At 44.0% G+C, this 19,358-nt stretch overlaps 2 protein-coding genes across 3 annotated transcripts; one reads left to right on the top strand and one right to left on the bottom strand.

Moving 5' to 3' along the window:
- Window positions 1–31: 31 nt before the first annotated feature.
- Window positions 32–7,623, top strand: LOC139113610 (zinc finger TRAF-type-containing protein 1 homolog). Its single transcript, XM_070674880.1, has 7 exons — window positions 32–301; window positions 2,292–2,575; window positions 5,348–5,586; window positions 5,897–6,108; window positions 6,369–6,529; window positions 6,680–6,882; window positions 6,995–7,623. The coding sequence occupies exons 2-7, from the start codon at window positions 2,315–2,317 to the stop codon at window positions 7,020–7,022; spliced, it is 1,104 nt and encodes a 367-aa protein (XP_070530981.1). The 5' UTR covers window positions 32–301; window positions 2,292–2,314; the 3' UTR covers window positions 7,023–7,623.
- LOC139113593 (atrial natriuretic peptide receptor 1) lies at window positions 7,315–19,208 on the bottom strand. Of its 2 annotated transcripts, XM_070674838.1 has the most exons (19): window positions 16,675–17,198; window positions 15,235–15,412; window positions 13,196–13,361; window positions 12,726–12,800; window positions 12,007–12,286; window positions 11,669–11,778; window positions 11,366–11,554; window positions 11,056–11,276; window positions 10,710–10,949; window positions 10,524–10,650; window positions 10,232–10,440; window positions 9,994–10,144; window positions 9,664–9,823; window positions 9,423–9,583; window positions 9,175–9,341; window positions 8,943–9,089; window positions 8,670–8,862; window positions 8,284–8,557; window positions 7,315–8,126 (listed from the first exon to the last, which is right to left on the bottom strand). In XM_070674838.1, the coding sequence occupies exons 1-19, from the start codon at window positions 16,742–16,744 to the stop codon at window positions 7,843–7,845; spliced, it is 3,402 nt and encodes a 1,133-aa protein (XP_070530939.1). In that variant the 5' UTR covers window positions 16,745–17,198; the 3' UTR covers window positions 7,315–7,842. The 2 variants fall into 2 exon arrangements, with proteins under 2 accessions (XP_070530939.1, XP_070530938.1); XM_070674837.1 differs by lacking the exons at window positions 15,235–15,412; window positions 16,675–17,198 and adding an exon at window positions 19,076–19,208.
- Between the last annotated feature and the right edge of the window lie 150 nt (window positions 19,209–19,358).

The following is a 19,358-nucleotide window of genomic DNA, read 5'->3' as shown; positions in this document are numbered from 1 at the left end:
TTTTTTCATACCGTTAAGTGCTCGTCTTTGAAAGGCTGCGTAGTTTTCTCGACCAGCCTTTGGCCCTCGAGATCACCGTGCATCTCGGCGTGCCCCGCTCGCGTGCCTCCGATTGGTCGGGCCTCGTAATTCTGTACGGTGCATCTGGTGCGGCAGATGCGCGTTCCCGTAGTTCAAGTTTTGCCTCACGTGTGGACGATCCGATCACGGACTGGTTTCCTCGTGCCGTTCGATTGCGTAGCCAACGTTTTCTGGCCCCGTTAACTTGTGACAAGTCGCGCAAATACGCTCAAACACGAGAGTAAGTACGAGGTCTCGAGGCCCAGCTGATATTAATACGCACTTAATCGCGACGTGTATCTTACTCGGTATCGAACGCGAGCGTCCGACTTCCTCATCGATTTTGCGCCTCATAATTGCATCTCGAACTTGCATTATAAAAAATTTAATCGCGAGTACGAAACTCTAGCGCGTATCTCGGGCTCGGTGTGAATCTCGCGCGATTTGTTTCCAGGGCGAAATTAATTATTAATCGCGTGTATCTCTAGCCAGGCATTTTACTTCGACCTAACTACGCATTACTAATGTTCGGGAAGTGAAGCTCGAAGGTCACGTCGTCGAATGATAAAAGATAAAAACGATAAAACAATACGATGATTGCCGATAAAACTTTTCCGCAAATCCGCGAACGATTATACATATATCTTTTATTTAGATGTTAACGTTTCTTTTGTCTTGATGTTAGACAAAGTCGCAATTTTTTTAAAGTGAATCACGATACGTCATTATCATTCGACGGTCGTGAAATCGTTTGGAGATTAAATTCCTAATCGACGAGACGAAATCAGGACGCGGATTATCATCGCGGAGAACACGGCCTGTTTCAGGCGACGTAAACAAAGCGGCGCGTCCGCTCGATCACTGACCCCAACGGATAGCACGCTTCTGCCGCGGGCGATCGATCGAGACGCAATTTTATTACGCGGTCGGGATGCCATTCTTTCAGTTCTAACGACCGCTATTCGGTATCGAATTATTCCCTTTTGACGTGCGTTCTGCGTCGCTCGATCACTCCAGCTGCGATTTACCTTCGCTTCCTGTCCCGCAATCGCTTTTATCAGAGGCTTATCAGGTCCGTTGCAGCCTCGCCTGCATCCTCGTCGCTTTTGGAAAAAAGCCTGTCCTTCATGTCATCCGAAGCGCGTGCTACAAATAAATTACTAATTAATTATCAAATCCCTACGCAACATTTTATTTCTCCTGTAAATTTTATTAAACAAAATTAATAGTTTGGATTTATATTTTTGCGTCCACCGGCCTAAAAAAAAAACAAAGAAACGAGCGGATTTGAGTACTTGACTTTCGAGAGGTTCTCTGTAGTTCTCGGTTTTAAATCACTGGACTTTAAATCTCATGGAGTGCATAAACAAAGCAGCGTGGCATGGTGTTCCCGATCACTGACCCCCGCCAACGTGCGGTCCCCTTCCTTACCTCCACCTCTCCCACAGCTTCCGGCAATCCGTCCTCAACAGTACGCAATCGATCGATCCCCGGCCGCGCGGTTTCTGCGTCCCGCTCGTTTCCTTCGTCTACCAGCTGTTCGCGTTTCTGCGGTACGCGAATCCCTTCGCGATCGCTGGCCCTTAATTGCGTGCTCCGCGATTGATCGATCCCTCCACGGGGAATCGATTGTTCCTGGCGGCCTCCTCGCGGCCGCGACATTCGACGAATTTCAATTCATGGTCCTTGCGCGACATAACCTTAACTCGCCTGAAAGTAATGTGAGCGTGTGCGTTCGAGGTGCGCGCATGAAAGCGCAGCGGTTTAGAAAGCGCGAGATAGACGACGGAGGCCCGTGACACGCATCCGCGAGTCTACCGTGTGTAAATTAAGTGCGTCGCCGTGCACGTACGCACGTCTGCCTAGTTTATATGCTGCGAGGCCACTCGCGGCACGGTGAGTACGGCTGGCCGAAAAGTCGCTGGCTTCCGGCGCGGCACCGCCGACGACCGCTAGAATTCCGGGCGCCGCGAGCGCGCCCCGAAAGGGTGAAAAAAAAAAGGGCCGGGGGGAGGAAGGGGAAGGAGCGCGGAACGGAGGATCGCGTAGAAGACTAGTGCGCGCGTTGCATTACGTCAGGTCAGGGTGAGTGACGGTGAGAGAGCGAGCGGACGGGAGAGAGAGAAAGAGAGCGTGAGTGAGCGAGCGGACCGGAGAGAAAGAGAGAAAGACCGCGAGAGAGGTGGAGGAAGGCGTCTCTTTACATCTGCGCATTTCTCGCGTTCGCTCAGGGGAAAACTCCAAAACAAGCAACATGGCGGACCCGAGCAACGAGCCTGCATCGTCAAGCGGCGTCGTGGAGCAGGTAGCCGCGACGACGGCCGCCACGGCCGTCACGGCGCCGCTTCGTGAGGAGCACGACAAGCCCGAGGACTACCACGAGCCCGACAAGAAGCGGCGTCGCACGGTGCGCGCCGAGGACGCCTCCAAGACCGAACAGAAGTTGGAGCACCGCCTGGGCGGCATCCTCTGCTGCGCAGTATGCCTTGATCTGCCTCGCGCGGCCGTCTATCAGGTAGGTCACCCCTCTTTCCCCTCCCGTTCCTCCCGTTCTACCTTCCCGTTCCTGCCACCCGTTGCGGGTCGGGCCTTCCTGTGTAGACGCTCTCCTTATCCGACAAAGTAAACAGAACCCGAAGAACCCGGGACCACGCGAGACAATTGTGGACCCCCCCTTTCCCCTCCCCCTTCTGGAGAGGTGGACTCGCTTACCACGCGGCAGTCCATCGACCCGCTTCCGCTCGCTAGGCCGAGTTTTCGAGGCAACACGTGAAACGTCGTGCCTCGCTCGGATGATGGTCGTCCAGATCGTGGACGTCTGCCGCGGCGCCAGGGTGTCTACCTGAATATCCGTCGCGCAGGCCGTAATCCTGCTGGTTCCGGCCTGGTCGCGATGCGACCTGTTCGGAAGCTCTAAATACCGCGTGTAGAAACTCGCGGCCTGCGCCCTCGATTCCGGGAGAAAGTCGTGCTAAAGCATAATTATCATCGCGCAGCATCTTTCGCATCTTCCTTATCCCTCGTTGACTTCATCCCTCCGATAAATTCTCTTTCTTTCTCTTTCTCTTTTGTCCCTTTTCTTTCGCTGCGACGAGTCGCAGGAACATGCACTCATAAGTGTGAAACTTGCGAATCATCTTTGTCCAACTAAAGTAGCTTTAATTTTTTCCCTTTTCTTTATTTTTTTATTCCATCTCGTCACGGTTAGTCCATCTGACAAGTCGCGGTCCTCAGTCTCTTTCCTGTCTCTATCATTTCCACCTAACGTGACCGATTTCTTCGAAGCACACGCGAGACAACGCGGTAGCAAGTAGGCTAGTAACGTAAAAAGAAAGAAAAAAAAAAAATATAAAAGAGAAACAATATGTGATCGCACAGTCTCCCGTTTCTCACGAGCTGAGCTTTACACGCAGGTCGAATAATAAACTCGTCCGTTGAGACAAAAGACGAGACGTGTTAAGTTTTCCGCAGGTAGGTGACTTTATATTTTTTTTGTTTTTTATTTCCTCTTATCTACACCTAGAGGAAACGGAAGAACGCTCACCGGCGGTGAGGCTTCCGCGTGGCAAAGCTTGCATAATGTACAAGAGCACAGTTTTCCCTTGCAATAATCACGAATCGTCCTTGGAAAGGCAAGCACTCCCTCCCGCAATGAACAGTTAAGTGAGAATTTTCGACGTGCTCATCAGCTAAACACCCACCCAGTTCCTTACATCTGCTTTTTTTTTTTTTTTTTTGTTACAACTGCGGTGCTCTCGAGTTCGAACCAACGGAGAAATATAAGCAAAATCGGTGTCCCCAGGCAGAATGCAAGATCATTCTGAAACTTATATGTATGCATGCAATCAGCCTCTGACTATAACGCTGAGGGATTAAACGATCAGCTGTTTGTAGACATTTCCCAAGAAAAACGTAACTCGGTCCCGTAAACTTCTATTTTTTTTTTTTTTTTTTTTTTCGTCTCGTTACACCTTCCTTTACAGCATTAACGCGAGACACGCAGCGCAAGGAGACCATATAGCAACTAATGTAACATAGCAAAGTCGGCACTCCTAATGTTAAAACGGTTGCAACGTGTGTGCAAGCTCATAGTGTAAAGTCGTCCCCGTGCAGACCGCACGCTTTCACTTGGTGACACGAGGACTCTCTCATTGTACCCCTTTCAGTTGTAAATTTCTTGCAGACGTCCCGCACTGCCCTTTTTCTTTTACGCAGGAAACCCTCCCTTCCTCTTTCATCCCTCCATTGCATTTTATAAGAAACGACGTTTGCTTTTTTTTCTGTGGCTTACAATAATGCCAGATTAGCCGGGGACTGGTGGCCCCCCTCCCTATAACTACTTAGTGTTTTGAATTTAGATAAAATAGTGAAGTACTTAAGATTCTAGATCGCTGTAGTTATTTAGTTATATACGATATATAATGATAATCTGAAAATGCCGCTGTATTATAAGAGAGTGCCGAGTCGCAGGGACAAAATCCGGGCACAATGAGAACGTGAAGGCCTGTCGCTTTAGATTAAAAGAAAAAAAAAAAAAAAAAAATGCGATATACTGATGCCCATCAGTTTTTATGGTCAGCAGCGCGAGAGTGAGAGTGAGGGAGAGAAAGCGAATACACAGAAGCAAAGAAAGAAAAGATCTGTACAAACTGTATAGTTGCAAGACGAAAATAAATATTCTTAAAGGTGATTAGTTAGTTATTTCGCATTGAAACACCCCCTAATCACTCGTCCCACGTGTCATCATCCTCGTTTCTTCCCGTCTATCATCGATATGTCGGCATCGTTAATGTGTAATTCCTACTGGAGGCTACTCGCGATAGCAATAAATCAGATAGTTACGCTCAATGTATAACATTTGCAATTAATGAGCAACCGTACGATTTTGTGTTTCAGGTTGTTAAACGTCAAAGTGATGGTAATATACATGGCACTAATTTCTTGGCTTTCATTTAGATTGATTGTGATTTCGGAGAGTCTCTAAGTAACGATAAGACAGAGAACGAATACCAGACGAAAAGAAAGGAATCTCGTGCCTTTACCGTTTAACGTGTACATTGAATTACATTTCTCACAGAGATTCGTTAAGATTTGTAATCTAGAGAGTTGTGCATACACTTTTTAGACAATGTATTAATTCACAAACGTGTCACACGTGTACAAGAACCGAGTGTTCAGCTTTCTTGTATTAAAAAAATAAAAATAAAAAAAAAGAAAGAAAAAAATTACAAGAAAGTTTAACGAGACGCAAGAACGTTAATAATACATGCTGCAATAATGTTCACAGTGTGCTAATGGACACTTGATGTGTGCTGGTTGCTTCACTCATGTCCTCGCAGATGCCAGGCTACGGGACGAAATGGCGACGTGTCCCAACTGCAGAATCGAGATCAGCAAGACCACCGCGTCACGAAATCTGGCAGTTGAGAAAGCCGTATCTGAGTTACCTGCAGAATGTCAATATTGCGCGAAGGAGTTCCCGCGAAATTCCTTAGAGCACCACGAGGAGGCTATGTGTGAAGAAAGGTAAGTTTGTAAGGCAAAAGCTTACAATCTTCCCGAAAGTATTTTCATCGTTGACGTCTTTGATTAATTACAACTGATCTCTTTACAATGTAATTGCAGGTGGACTGTGCAAATAGTAGCAGACGGCTATTATTTGTGCGCGCACAGCTTCCCTAAAATTTCCATAAAATTTAACATACAGATCGCAGATTTATAGAAATATATGTCTCTAATCCTTGCATAAAGTTTACTTACAATTTACCATGCTCTTCTTGCTCTTTGACTCACACGTATGTACGTGTACTCATCCGAGATCTAATTACTTGTACAGGATATCTAGTTGCAAATATAGTAGAATCGGTTGTCCATGGCGAGGCCCGAACCACGAGATCCCGGAGCACGAGAATCATTGCGCTCATCCTCATCGCACGGGTGCGGATGTGATGGAAGCCCTGCGTGAGATTGACGCCCGTACCTTGGAAGAACGTAGGCTCTATGACAATGTCTTTGATCTTTTGTCCTACGAGAAAATCACATTTAACGGTCTGTATCAATTGTTAATTATTATTAAAATAATTTGTAGATTATTGAAGAGGAAATGAGTGATAGTTTTTTTCTTTGCAGCAACGGAAATTACAATTGCATAAGTTTTTTTTTTAATTTTTTTTTTTTAGATTACGATGTTAACTTTAACTCTTTTAACTTATTTTTTTTTTTTTTTTATTGCATCTTCTCTTCCTTTCTTAGCCACAGACGATGCTCGCAAGATCCATCAATTATCTGTAAAATTTTGTTATTTATAGATTTACAGATGAAGCCGTATCGCACTGACGAATTTATTCATAAACTATTTTATGAAACCTCACGATTCGGCGCTTTCAATAATCAGTGGGTGGTGAAGGCCAGGATCAACAGTAATCAACGCGATCCTACTCAAAGTTCAGAGAGAGATATAACTTACCAAGTACGAATAATCGCTTTTATTACTTCAATGAAAGCTTTAAATATTAAAGTGTTAGAATAAAGGAGATTATTGAGATATAAGTGTGATGCATAGCATATACATATATGCTCTAAATGTACTGCAATCTAAGTATGAACATATATTTCGTAGCTGATACTAAAGACAAAAACCACTTATCCGCTACCAGTTTATTACTTGATCTTGAAAGGGCCGTTTGGCGATATGAAAGTCCATCCGAGAATTCACAGATTCGAGTTCACCGAACAAGAGAATGAGAGTCCGTATTTTACGTTGCCGCTACCGGATACGGCGGAATGCAATAGACTTCTTGCTGCTAAAGCCATCAGTTTTAGGTAAAGAATCGATCCTAAAACACGACAGAGCTTGCACTGCTGTTATTTTATTACAATATAATACACAATGAGCGTAACTCATATGTACAACGTGTCATTCTTTTATTTGCAGACTAATAATGTTCCTGGCGTCTAAGTAGCTTATAACGATCACATCTATTGTCAAGATGTCACAAACGGAATCGATTGACAAGACCTTCTAGACGGAATGACAAATAAAAGTATAGAGATCACAGAGATTTATAAGCGTTTAACAGTAGCGATATTGATCATGACGATGAATAACGATAATGGAAAGAGAAACAAATGCTAATATCGTTGTAATATTTAAAAATATATGTTAATAAAGATACCTATGTATAAAATTAACACAATGTGACATACGCAAAAAGCATAGTACCATAAGTATTGGAAAAATTAGTTGAATTGATTTATATATATATATATATATATATCTATTTCTCTTTTACATCAAACTTTTACATTAAAAGACAAAAAAAAGAAGAATTTAAAGACTAGACAGTAGTTTATGTAGATTATTGTTAGATGATAAATTATTGTACGTACCAATTGTGCAATGTGCTTGTACCCATCTCAAGGTAAAGCTAAATGATCAGTATCGCTTAGATAATATTAATTTAACACCCTTGTCCACAAAGAGCCTATAAGTTTTTGTTTTATTTAAATAAATAAGATGCTATCGATGTAAAATTCCGAATAAAAGTTCTAATTGTAATAAGACTGAAATTATTTTATTACACATCAAATTCACGTTAATAAACGGCCAATTATTTTTACACAACGAAGAGCGGCACCGAAAAGAAAGTAGCGTCTTTAAGATAATTCTTATAAATACCTTATTTTTTTTGCATACATTTTTATACCTCGTGTAATACGTGCAGCACGTTAGAAGTTTCTTGTTGCAACAAGTTGTATTTTAAACAGACATCATATTAGTCATTATAATTCCGCCAGGTTGATGAAAGTGTTGTTGCTCGTTTTTGGCCCGTTTGTATTATTCGGTGGGAAAATTAGTGGATTTAAATTGTTTTCTGGCTGACTGGTGCTGAGTCTGCGATACTTTGGCACGGCCAGTCTGGAGTCGGGTTCCGAACATCCGGTCAACCAGTAAGCTATCACTCTGCCCTTTCCCTTTAACTCCACCTCACCTCTGAGCTCGAGATCAAACGTACCGAATTTGTCTAAGATATTCTTCGTCGCTTCCGAGACGTGTATTCTCAAAGCTGTTAAAAATAAATTATAATTAAACAATAAATTACCCTTAATTTCTATTTATTATTATTTTTTTTAAATAAAAATTAAAGAATTTAATTTTTTACATGCTGCATTTCTGTAAGTTTATTTTTTAATTGTTATTACTACTTCGAAAATTTATCTTACGAAGACCAGAGGATTCCATTCGAGACGCCGTGTTTACAGTGTCGCCGAAGAGGCAATAATGTGGCATTCTTTGGCCCACTACTCCGGCGCAAACCGGACCGCTGTGCACGCCGATCCGTACGCTCAATTGAGAATTTTGCTTGTGTATTATAGTAAACGATCTGACGGCGTCCAAGATTGCTAGGGCCATCAATCCAATCTCTCTCGCGTGCTCGTCCCCGTTTCTCTCTGGAAGGCCGGAAGCTACCATATACGCATCCCCTATAGTCTCCACCTGTAAATTAATTTCACAATTTGCTTTCTCGACGTTATCAGAGAATTTAGAAACCAAAGCTTGAGTGACTTGCAAATATTTTTTTATCCCGAAATAAATCGTTTGTTTTTACCTTATACACGTCGTAGAATCCGATAATACTGTCAAATGTGCTGTACAAATCATTCAGGAAATCCACAACTTCCATGGGCGTGCTCTGGGCGCACAGCGCTGTGAAACCGACGATATCACTGAAGTAGATGGTAACGCATTCAAACTGCTCGGGCTGCACCATCTCTCCGGCCATCAGTTGATCGACGACTTGTCTTTAACAATTAGCTCCGTTAAAAGAATTGAACAATTAAACAGTCAGCCGAGTAAAAACTGTGATACACGGTTTCGATACCTAGGCAGCACTTGATATAATAACTCCTCGGTGCGCCGCTTCTCCAAGCTCAACTGCTCGGTTTTTTCCTCGACGAGAGCCTCCAAATTATTAGCGTACTGCTCCATTCGCCGTAGCAGATCGTCCATTAAATTCTCGCAATATCCCCTGATTTTATCAAAAAATTGCGACAGTAAATAATTCGATCGTAAGATATCAAAATTAAAAATTATAAATTTTTCAACGAAAGTACTTCATAATTCCTCGTATCATGCCGCGAATAGCGTGGAAGCTCGGCCGCTCGTCAGGAACCTCGTGCCAGCATCTCTCCATTAGCGACAAAATGTCCGGCGGGCAATCCTTTGGCGTAACTTCTGGTCTCAACGGTGGGTTCTCCGACGCCGACACTCTGTTCACGATCTTTGCAGCAAAGACATCGATGTGATAAAGATATCGCGCTAAAATTAAAATGGAAAGCCGGAAATGTGAAACAAATCGCACCTCTTGCGCCGTCATAAAGGTCCTGGCTACCTCGTACGGACCACCGCGGACTACTATTTCCTCCAGAATAATTGCGAAGCTATAAACGTCGCCTTTTTGCGTTGCCGCGCTTCCGGGTGTCACCGTTAACGGTAGGAGTTCCGGGGCGATCCAAAGTAGTTCTGTAAATTAAATAAAATATTACATTAATAATTTTTTCACACATTTATTCTCTCTCTTTTTTTTTTTTAATACAACTCACTGGTATAATAGCTATCGTCCATAATCAAGTCGGAGGGCGTGGTGAGAGTTTTGAGGCCAAAGTCCGAAATTTTTAATACGAAACGGCCGTCGATCAGACAATTGCACGACCGTAACTTTCCGTGAGCGGACACTTCGCTGGCATGGAGGTAGGACATTCCCTGCGAGGAAGCAATCTCTTCTTTGTTTTTGCGTTACACGTTTAAGTGATGTATCAGTTAATGTCACACCGATCGATTATAAGCACAATTAAATTATACAAAAATAATTAAATATGTCGAGGGGCATTAAAAAACTTAAAGAGAAACACAACTCCTGCACCTGCCTCTACCTTGACGATATCATGGATCAGGGACATCCGGAAATTCCAGTCCAGCTTGATCGCCTCATTCTCCAGAACGTCTTTCAGTGATCCCCGAGGGCAGTATTCGGTGAGAATCAAAACAGTCGGCGACGGTGAACAGATGCACGCTCCAATAAATCTGAAGAACAATTCAATTTATTAATAAATCAGGAGAGAAATTTGACATTTAAAAATTGCACCACGACGTTATCGAATAATTAAGTACCTTACGGTATTTTCCGACGTGACATCTCTGACCTGCTTAATCTCCCAGAGTAACTTTTTCGTCACGTCGACCACCTTCTTCTTTGTGATTTTCTTAATAGCCACTCTCTCGCCCTTGTATATCCCGATAGTCGTGAAGACCGTCGTAGGCGGCAGAGATCCACAACTGATTTGCGAGCCACGGCGTATCCTCTGCTCTAATCCGTAGTTCTACGATTAAAAAAAAACGTCTTAGAAATAATTAAATTTTGCTTCGTTAATTTTCGCGTGCGCGACAAAATCATGTGGTTTACATTTGCATCGGACATCGCTTGATGCAGATTGATCTTCGACGAACACTGTTTTCCAACTTCCAGAAGCAGTTCCTCGGGCCTTACGCGCCAAGACATGTTGTTGAGATCAGCGGACAAACGCAAATGCCTGCGGAAAATATTTTACAATTAATATTATTAACATTGTCTTTCTTTGTTATAGTGTACCTGTATAAGAGACACGCGGCTGTGATTGCAGCGAGGAGAAACACTGCGAGCGCAATGCCCGTGTAAGCTACGAATGTGTAAGCTTCTCTTCTTGACGTGCAATCCGGATCGTTTCCCAAAAAGCCACACTCTGGAATATCCGGCGGTGGTCCCTCTCTTCCTCCCGGCCAGTGGATCTTCTTGCCGGTCATAGAGCTGTATTCTCGATTTAGTCCCAAGTAATGTGCGACCACTTCAAATCTGTAAAATGCCAGTAACTTTTAACTTATCTCCAACAATTTATAATATTTTGTTAACTTCTGATTAATAAAATCGTATGCAACGAATCGCGTGTGTTTTAATTGACCTTCCGGTGATGGGATCCAGATCCAGAATACTGTAATCCGCGTCACGATCTCCGTTATCGTCTATCCTAACGTGACCCGTAATACCCATAAAGTCTCGATCCCACATTCTTCTCGTTATAGCTATGCCGTCTCTGAGATCGCCGCCTTCGGCCAAGGTTTCGTTCAACGCGATCCCTAAGAGATAAACCCCGTCGTAGAACGCTCCGACAAAGAAGTTGACCTGCAAAGAGAATAAGATGTAGCCTTCGTCCGCTTAAATTTTTCCGTTCAATTATTAATATTAAAAAATTTTTTTTTATTGAGCCTTACTTCTTCACCCTCTGAAAACGTGTAATTGTAATCGGTTTGCGCACGTTGCTTGACGCTGTCGGCGAAATCTTGAAACCGAGGGCTGGTCGGCTGAAGGAGAGACACCCGTAGTAAGGCCTCGTAAGCTTTTCTGGCATTAGCATCGTCCTCGTCGCCGACTTCCCATCCGTGATCGCCCCAGTAGGAACCCTTAAAGTCGTTTAATCGATTCAACATTAACGTGGAAACGACACACGAAATTTTGCAGTCACGTTGACTGATAATTTTGCGATATTCTATTCTCAAATTTTTACAGAATCTTACGTGAAATATCTCGACATCGAGGAAAGCCCAGTCCCCTCTCGTCATGCCTAATTCGTGAGCGGCCAGCATGAATCTTCTTACCAGCATTCCGCGAACACTGAGTATCACGACTGTCGAAAAAAAAAAATTGTATCACTTTTTAATCGTTCAGAAACTTTGGACAATACATAATTTATTTTTACAATATAATAAACACTAATTTATTTAAAATTAAATTTAAAAGCAATCAATTAAAATTAAAAGTAAAGTAAAAAAAAAAAAAAGAATTAAATTAAAAAAAAACAAGAAAAAAACAAAAAAAAAGATGCTGCGCAAAGATGAGATAAGCGATCACTCACTTCTCGCATACATGCTTGCGTCTCGCAGGTAGAGATGATAGGACTCGTCCTCAGAGTTTCCGTCCAGCTCCCGGACGAATTTCAAGAGGCCGTCCTTGCGCAAACCATACTCCAGGTTCTTTCCCACCGTCAGCGAGAACAAGTCCGACCTGTCGAGAATCAGGGCGACGTGCGACCAGCCGAACTCCTTGAACACGCTGGCGAAGACGAGCCGCAATCGGCACTGGCAGTACGACATCCTCGTTAAAGTCGGATACTTACTTTTGTCTTTGAAAATTCCCTTCGAGAAGAAGGACACGTTAGAGCACCCGTCGTGAAAGCGTCGCTGCGAGAAAAAAAATGTGCGGACTCTATCGCGATACTAAGTTTCACGTTAATGTGACTTGCGACGTGCGTTAAATAATACCAGAAGTAATTAGGGCGAGATGCGGTGACAATTACTACGAAAAGAAAAAAAAAAAAATAGCCGAGGAAACCTCGAGCACATCGTCGTCATAATCCCAGGCTTTAATGAATTTTACGAGAAAGAGTGTAACGTTAAATGCAAGAGTTTAGATCCCTCGTCGCAATTAGCGCGCGGTTAATGAAGATATTAATGAAGATATTAATATACTTGAAGGATGAAAAAGAAATATTGGAAATGTAATATCAACGGTGTTTGACGACGTGTGGTAAAATAAATAAAAAAATGTATATTCCACAAGATTTTCGCTTCTTACCGACGTTTCGTTCTTCCATTTATGGATCCTCCCAAGAATACCGGATGTGACTGACAGTTCGCCCTCCGAGGGAGGCTTGGGTTCGCAAGAAAGCGATAATCACGTAATTTACACAATTCAACATTAGCGCTGGTGCACGCAGCGCGATGCAATATCGCGGTGTGCGACATTGAAATGGGGGAATATAGGAAAATCGAGGGGGGAGGAGACGAGGAGGACAATCCAATTTAACGCAATTCCGCGAGATGTGCAGTTATTACGCAACGGCATCCCTCCACTCGGACAGAGTCCTTCAAAGGTCGCCGTTGCGAGAATTAATTAACGGCAAATGTCGCGTTACGTAAGTGCAAAGCTCACGGCGAGTTAATTGCGCGGACGAAACGCATGCCGAAGGGGACTGTCGGCAAACGGTGAGGGGGATTTGGACGAGGGTTGGACACGTGCAGCGGCTGAGAGAAATCGAGACCTACTTGATCACCCATGCCAGTGATAATCGGACTGTTCCAGTAGGCTGCGAGACGTGCCACCGGCTCCAGAGCGAAGGCACAGGCTGGCCCAACAAATGCGATCACGTTGTCCCGGAAGTGCATGTCCGCCGCCAACCCAGGAGCTCTCGCCCCGCTGCATGTCGGATAGCTGAGAAATTCGAGCGTTAAAATGTTCGATTAATTAAAACCGGTGACGATTCGTCGATCGTAGAATGTTTATCAATTTTTAATACATTTTTAATAAAATTAATGATCTCGCCCGTATCGCGACTCTTGCTCGTCCTGTTTTAAGAAAGGGGATGAAGGCGCGGGGATTTAATTGTCATCGCTTTGTGAGCGCGTACCGAGCCACCACGGCGGCTCGGCTCGACGCGCGTTTCAACCCCCGGCTCGATATGGAAATATACGGGTTAATATCAATCTGCGAAGACGCACAAAGTGGAGTTATGATGGATTGTATGTACCGGCGTATTAAAGCGCAAACATAATACGATTGGATTACCGGAGGTGGACGACAAAGAGACACGCCGTGTTCTCTTCATCCAGTTTGCGTTGCACGTGACGCATGTGCGACGGCAGTCGTCCTTGAAGGACGAGGCGCGGGATTTCCGCGGCGGATATTCCGCGTGCGTGCACGCAATTAGCGACGAATGGCGACAATAATTACACCGCGCAGGGAAACGGGGCCGACAATTCGGGGATAATGGTGCGTTAATTGTGCCCGATGAATGGCCCGATGATTGGATTTCCGACGATCCCGGTGCTAATTAAAAATAACCGGAATGCGAGGATTCCACCGGCCGAACGTAACGTCCATCGCAAAAGCCTCGGGTCGGTGACAAAAAAGAATTTAATTGCCGCGTCGCATTCGAAACAGTTGGCGCTCAAGTAATGAATAATTGTCCCTGAATTGTTGGAACTTTTCGAGTCGAGGGTTTAATTAGAAAAGTGCGCTTTACGTCGCGATTGATTAAACGTCGTTAAGGAACGACGAGGCGTTTCGGGTGGCCAACTGTATCAAAATGTTCGTCGCGAGAACGAGGTATCTCCTCGCGGTGAATTACACGTAATTATTAGTTATCGCACGAATCTGCCGGGAATTAATTCATTAAATGGACAGGCGTTTTGTCGTTAATTAAATGCCACCGAGAAGAAACGGGTGATTATTGCCAGGTGTAACCCCCGCGAAACAGACGACGTTGTGTTCACGTAGCGAGGACACAGGCGTGGCGGTACATACTCTTCGAGTACACATGCGAGTACAAACGCGAATGAATTTCCCATGCGACGAGGAGGCCGGACGACTCGATGATAACGTCGCAAAAAAAAAAAATTATTATTAAAAAAAAAAAATAATTTTCCTTCGCGAGTAGCTTTTTATCCCTCCGTCTCGGCGCCGAAGAGATTCGCGCGTTTTTCCACGCAAACGCCTGCTTAATTGCATCAACGTAATAACGCGAAAGGGACACACATGAAAACGACGGTGCGAGCTGGTAGCGCAACGGGAAGTGACGCAAAACTTCCCCCCCATATAGCGACGCGGAAAGTAATAACACTTCGGTCCCCAGCAAACGGAGCATCCCCCTTTTTTTTTATGACGGTAATATCACGTCGATATGCGATATGTATTTGAATATTTTTCACGGCGCATTTCTCGGCTCTTTCTCGGCTCGCCCTCTTCTTCGGCTCGATGTCGACGACCGGGAAACCGCAAAAGTATAAACAAATATCGTCCGGCCAGATGAAAATGACAGGAGCGCGCGTTACGACCGGCCGGTCCATTAAAGGGACGGCGAGGGAGAATTACGGTGGGTGACGCCACTCTTATATACGCGGGGTCTTTCATTCGGGACGAGTGTCTTTTCGCGGGCGGAGGGATCGGACGGTGGATCGCGATTAAATTGACTCGGGAGAGCAGTCCTCGCCACCCTCTCGATTGGTACAGCGTCCGAGATGCCGGCTGCATCCCCCTTACGATTTCGCCGGTGGTGCTTAACAGGGATATTGAATCGCGGAGTTACCTTGCCTGGACCTTGCGCAGCTGCACGCGGTGAACCTTGAGGAACTCGTTCACTTCTTCGAGCGCAAGATCGACCGCTGGACCGCATCGCTCGAGATCAAACGGGCTATCGAGATGCGAGGCCATCAGGACACCGACGTTGTACGCCCGCGGAGGATTTCCGTGATCCACTGCGAAGTCTGATCAAAGAACGTGAGTCCGTCGTGCTCGCAAGCGCGAATATAATCGACGAGCACTTTGAGCGCTTAATCAAAAGTAATGTTGTTTGCATATGGACTCGTTACGCGGGGACGAGCGAGGATAATGTGCTTGTCCTAACGATATTTGCGAGTAATTTGCGTAAATTTGAAAAAAAAAAAAAAAGAGAGAGAAAATAAAAATCCCAGCGATTATCTCGAGAGCCGCTGCTCTTGTCAAGATGTCAGTCAGAATAAAAAAAAAGAAGAAGCAAATAGGTTTTACTGGCACTTCGATCTTATAAAAATGTTCTCTACCGGCAACGGGAATAATTTAGCAGCCCGGAATTTGGTGTTTGAAAAGAGAATTAGTATTAGAACACAAAAAGATTAAATAAAAAAAAAGTGTGGGGTTCATTTAAACCAAGGATCTACGATTGCTGCAAATGACTGGAGGCTCGACTATATTTGCGAATTAAAACGCCCGGGCGTTAATTTGTGCGACTACGCAGAAGAAATACCGGCGACGTGTTGCTATTTGTCGAAGAAATCACACAGAAAATACATTCGTTTTATTCATACGCGCGATTACACACGAGAAAAGCGAGAGGGAACGCAGAATGCTGAAGTACAAGCCATGCATACTCAATGAGCTTATTCCCGCCATCGGGATAGAAATTTCAAATGAACAGATCGATAAAATCGCGCAAAACATGTCTAACAATTGAATTCATTATGCGAACAGAATGCAACATTGATATGAAAATCGCATATCGAAACGTTTATCCAAATAAACATCATTTTGATGTTAAATTGCACGTTTTACGCTTTTAATAAAAAGACAAATTTAATAAATCGATGTACTTTAAAGATCAAGTCTTACAAATAAAGTATCTAATTTTTAAAACATATCTCATTTATTAATTCGTTTAAATGCATTTATTAAAATGTATCTTAACGATAATTTTCTTCAGAAAAAATTACTTATTTCTTTTTCTTTGTGCATTAACCGTAATACATTTATTTCAACAAAAAAAAAAAAATATTAAAAAAAAAACGAGATGCGCGTTTGGAATAAAAAATAAATTATATCGATAAAAGAAGCAATGAGAACAACTCGCGTTTTTAACGTTGAATTAAATAAAAAAAAAATAAATAAATCTGACAAAAGTCGACTTGATCTCCTCCGCGGATGAAGTCGCGGATTCCGGAGCAACGAGAACGTACGTAAAGTCCATTTTTTTACGAATGTGCTAACGTCTTACCACTCACGAGCCACGACACTTGCGGAACAACAATGACCGACAGCACGATCAGGCTCGTTTTCGCGAACATGACGGCCGGCGAGTTCGTCCTCTCGAATCGCAGACGGAGAAGAATTGATCCTCCTCCTCTCGTGTGCGATTACGCGCGGGAATAAAATGAAAAAACGACTTCATACACACATAAATACACACACACATACGCGTCGGATCGCCAGCCGAGCCGCGTCTAAACTTTCGCGGGAAGGATTCAGCCTTATATAGGGGTTGATACAGCGCGACGGAGCCGTGGCAATGCGCAATCCGGCGCGTCCCTCGGACGTATCGGTCAGTGGGAAAAAAAAGAAAAAAAAAGAAAAAGAACGAGAGCAAAGAAGAAGAAGGAATCGTATTCTAATTAAACCCCGCAGATACGAATCACGGGATGGAAATAAATAAATTATGTTGGGCCTTCGAATTTCATTCGTCAAACCCTTCGCCGAGCCCCGAGGGCCTCTTCGAACGCGGTGTCCACGTGGAGAACGAATTTGCCCCGTGCCGGCAATCGAAGCCCTCTAAAGAAAAAAAAGGAAAAAAAAAGAAATCGGTTGCCTCTCGAACAAGAGAAAAATCTCTCTCAATTTTTTTTTTCCTTTTTTTTTTTCCCTACAGACTCTGCTCGCCGATGGAGTACGCGTAAAGAGATCCCGCGTCAAATCTCGAGAGAATAAATATGCGATGAGTCCAAGATTCGGATTTCCAATGCCTAAGAGCGATTGTATCGATCGTGCGCTTAGTACAAGGCGGATATTTCTCAGGGTCTACGAAAATACTTTTTTCCTATCGCAACCACCGGCACGGTCCGCTCGAGAGGCACCCAGGGTGAGCCTGAAGCGCCCTGTACGAGCGCACGCGTGCCTGGGAAATCCAGATGCAAATCCACGTCGAAAGTGAATCGATTCGAGATAGCACCGGACGAGCCTTTCAGTAAAATGAAGTGCATTACGGCGCGGTGCGTTAAATCCCCGAGGGATGTATAGGAAACACGCGAGATCCTACAGTGCTCGGTGGCGAACAACTGTGGTGAGATTGATTCAGAGACCTTGCAATTCTCTCGACCTTTTTTTCGTCCGTCATTTATAATTTATTTAACAATTTTTAGAAATAAAATTTCCCTTTTGTCCGACAATTTCTTTTAATACTTCTAAATTTAAATTAATTAAAACACAGAAGAGCGTCTTAGTAATAAAACAGAGATGGTATTTTGTTTTTTTCATTAATTCAATAATGAAACAATTTTGCAACAGCGACCGATAAAAATAATTGCTCTTTGATGAAAATAAATTATTTCGGAGCAATGCAATGTCGAGGATTCGAGAATCTCGAGAGAATAGAATCCGGGATTTTTATTTCGCCCTCATCGAGACGCGTAATCCGTGAATGACGCGGCATTACGGATAATGGGTCCCCTCAGGTGACGGAGTCAATTTCTGTCGAAGAAAAATAGGTACACGATACGACGACGACGACGACGAGCCTCCGCGACTTCGGCAAGGTCGTCTGGTCGTGAGCCAAACGAGCTGGCTTCTTTGCAGCGAGCCTTTCTCGATTTACGACACGACGTCGTACATCATCTGGTCCACGTGCGAGCCGAATCGTGGTCTCCCGTAAAACGTTTGTTTCCGTGAAAAATAACGCACGGGCGACGCGAACGATCGGGTGATGTCGAGGGTGGTCAACAATCGGAATTTAATTTTAAATTGTTTTCCTTTTTTAACGCGCACGTGATTATCGCTATTTTCTAGGTAGCTCGTTTCTCGCAAGAACCCTGGTCGATTCATCAATTTATTCCTTACATTTATTTCTTTTAAAGTGGATGATTTAACTCGACTACTTTGTACGCTTTGTTCTTTTTTTATTTTTTTGTTTTTTTTTATTTTTCAAATTAGAGCGTAATTATCGCGACGATATATCGTACTGTTGACGCTGTCTATCTCAAGTGAGTCATCGAATAGAAAAACAAGAACGAAGTCAATAATACGCATGCAGTCGGTGCGCAAACAATTTATAACAGCGCAATTGAGACGTAACAACAAATTCCACAACTATATCTAATCCATGCAGCAATTCGCGTCATGCTCGATCAAAGCGCTCAAATAAAATTACTCTTCCTTTTAATCGCAAAGGCAAAATCAATTTTTTTTAAACTAATTAATTAAGAAAATAAACAGAATTTTTCGAGGCCTCGCGCGCGGAGAGATAGCTGTCGGAGCCGCGCACGTGGACGTGAGCGCACGATAACGCGGTGATTACACCGCGCAGTGTTTACATTGGCGTTCTCGCGTAAAGTTAGACGCGTGTCGCGGGATCGCGGAGGCGGCTTTCAGCTGACCGGAAGATAGAACGTAAACAAATGGTGACTTACCATCGTGATGAGATCGCCGCTTGGCTTCAGGTGCCCCCCGTACGTCTTTTTCACCTCTCCCTTTGCCTCGCTCCTCTCGATGTCGTTGCCCCGTGCCGAATCACGTCCACCTCTGGTTGGCTGGGTGGCGTCGTACGATCTTGTTTACGAGGTGCGCCGACCGAGACGTCACAGGTTGCTGTTTGGTATAAGGATCGAGGCTGCTGCGCGAGCCGTTTAGTATCTTCAGAAGACGACTCGAGACACATCTTGTTGAAATTCTTTGTGACGAGATTCCTTGGCC

Source organism: Cardiocondyla obscurior, linkage group LG03 (genome assembly GCF_019399895.1).
Source record: "Cardiocondyla obscurior isolate alpha-2009 linkage group LG03, Cobs3.1, whole genome shotgun sequence".
Classification (NCBI taxonomy): Eukaryota; Metazoa; Arthropoda; class Insecta; order Hymenoptera; family Formicidae; genus Cardiocondyla; species Cardiocondyla obscurior.
The sequence above is the reverse complement of the archived record's forward strand: the minus strand, read 5'-3'. Positions and strand labels throughout refer to the sequence as shown.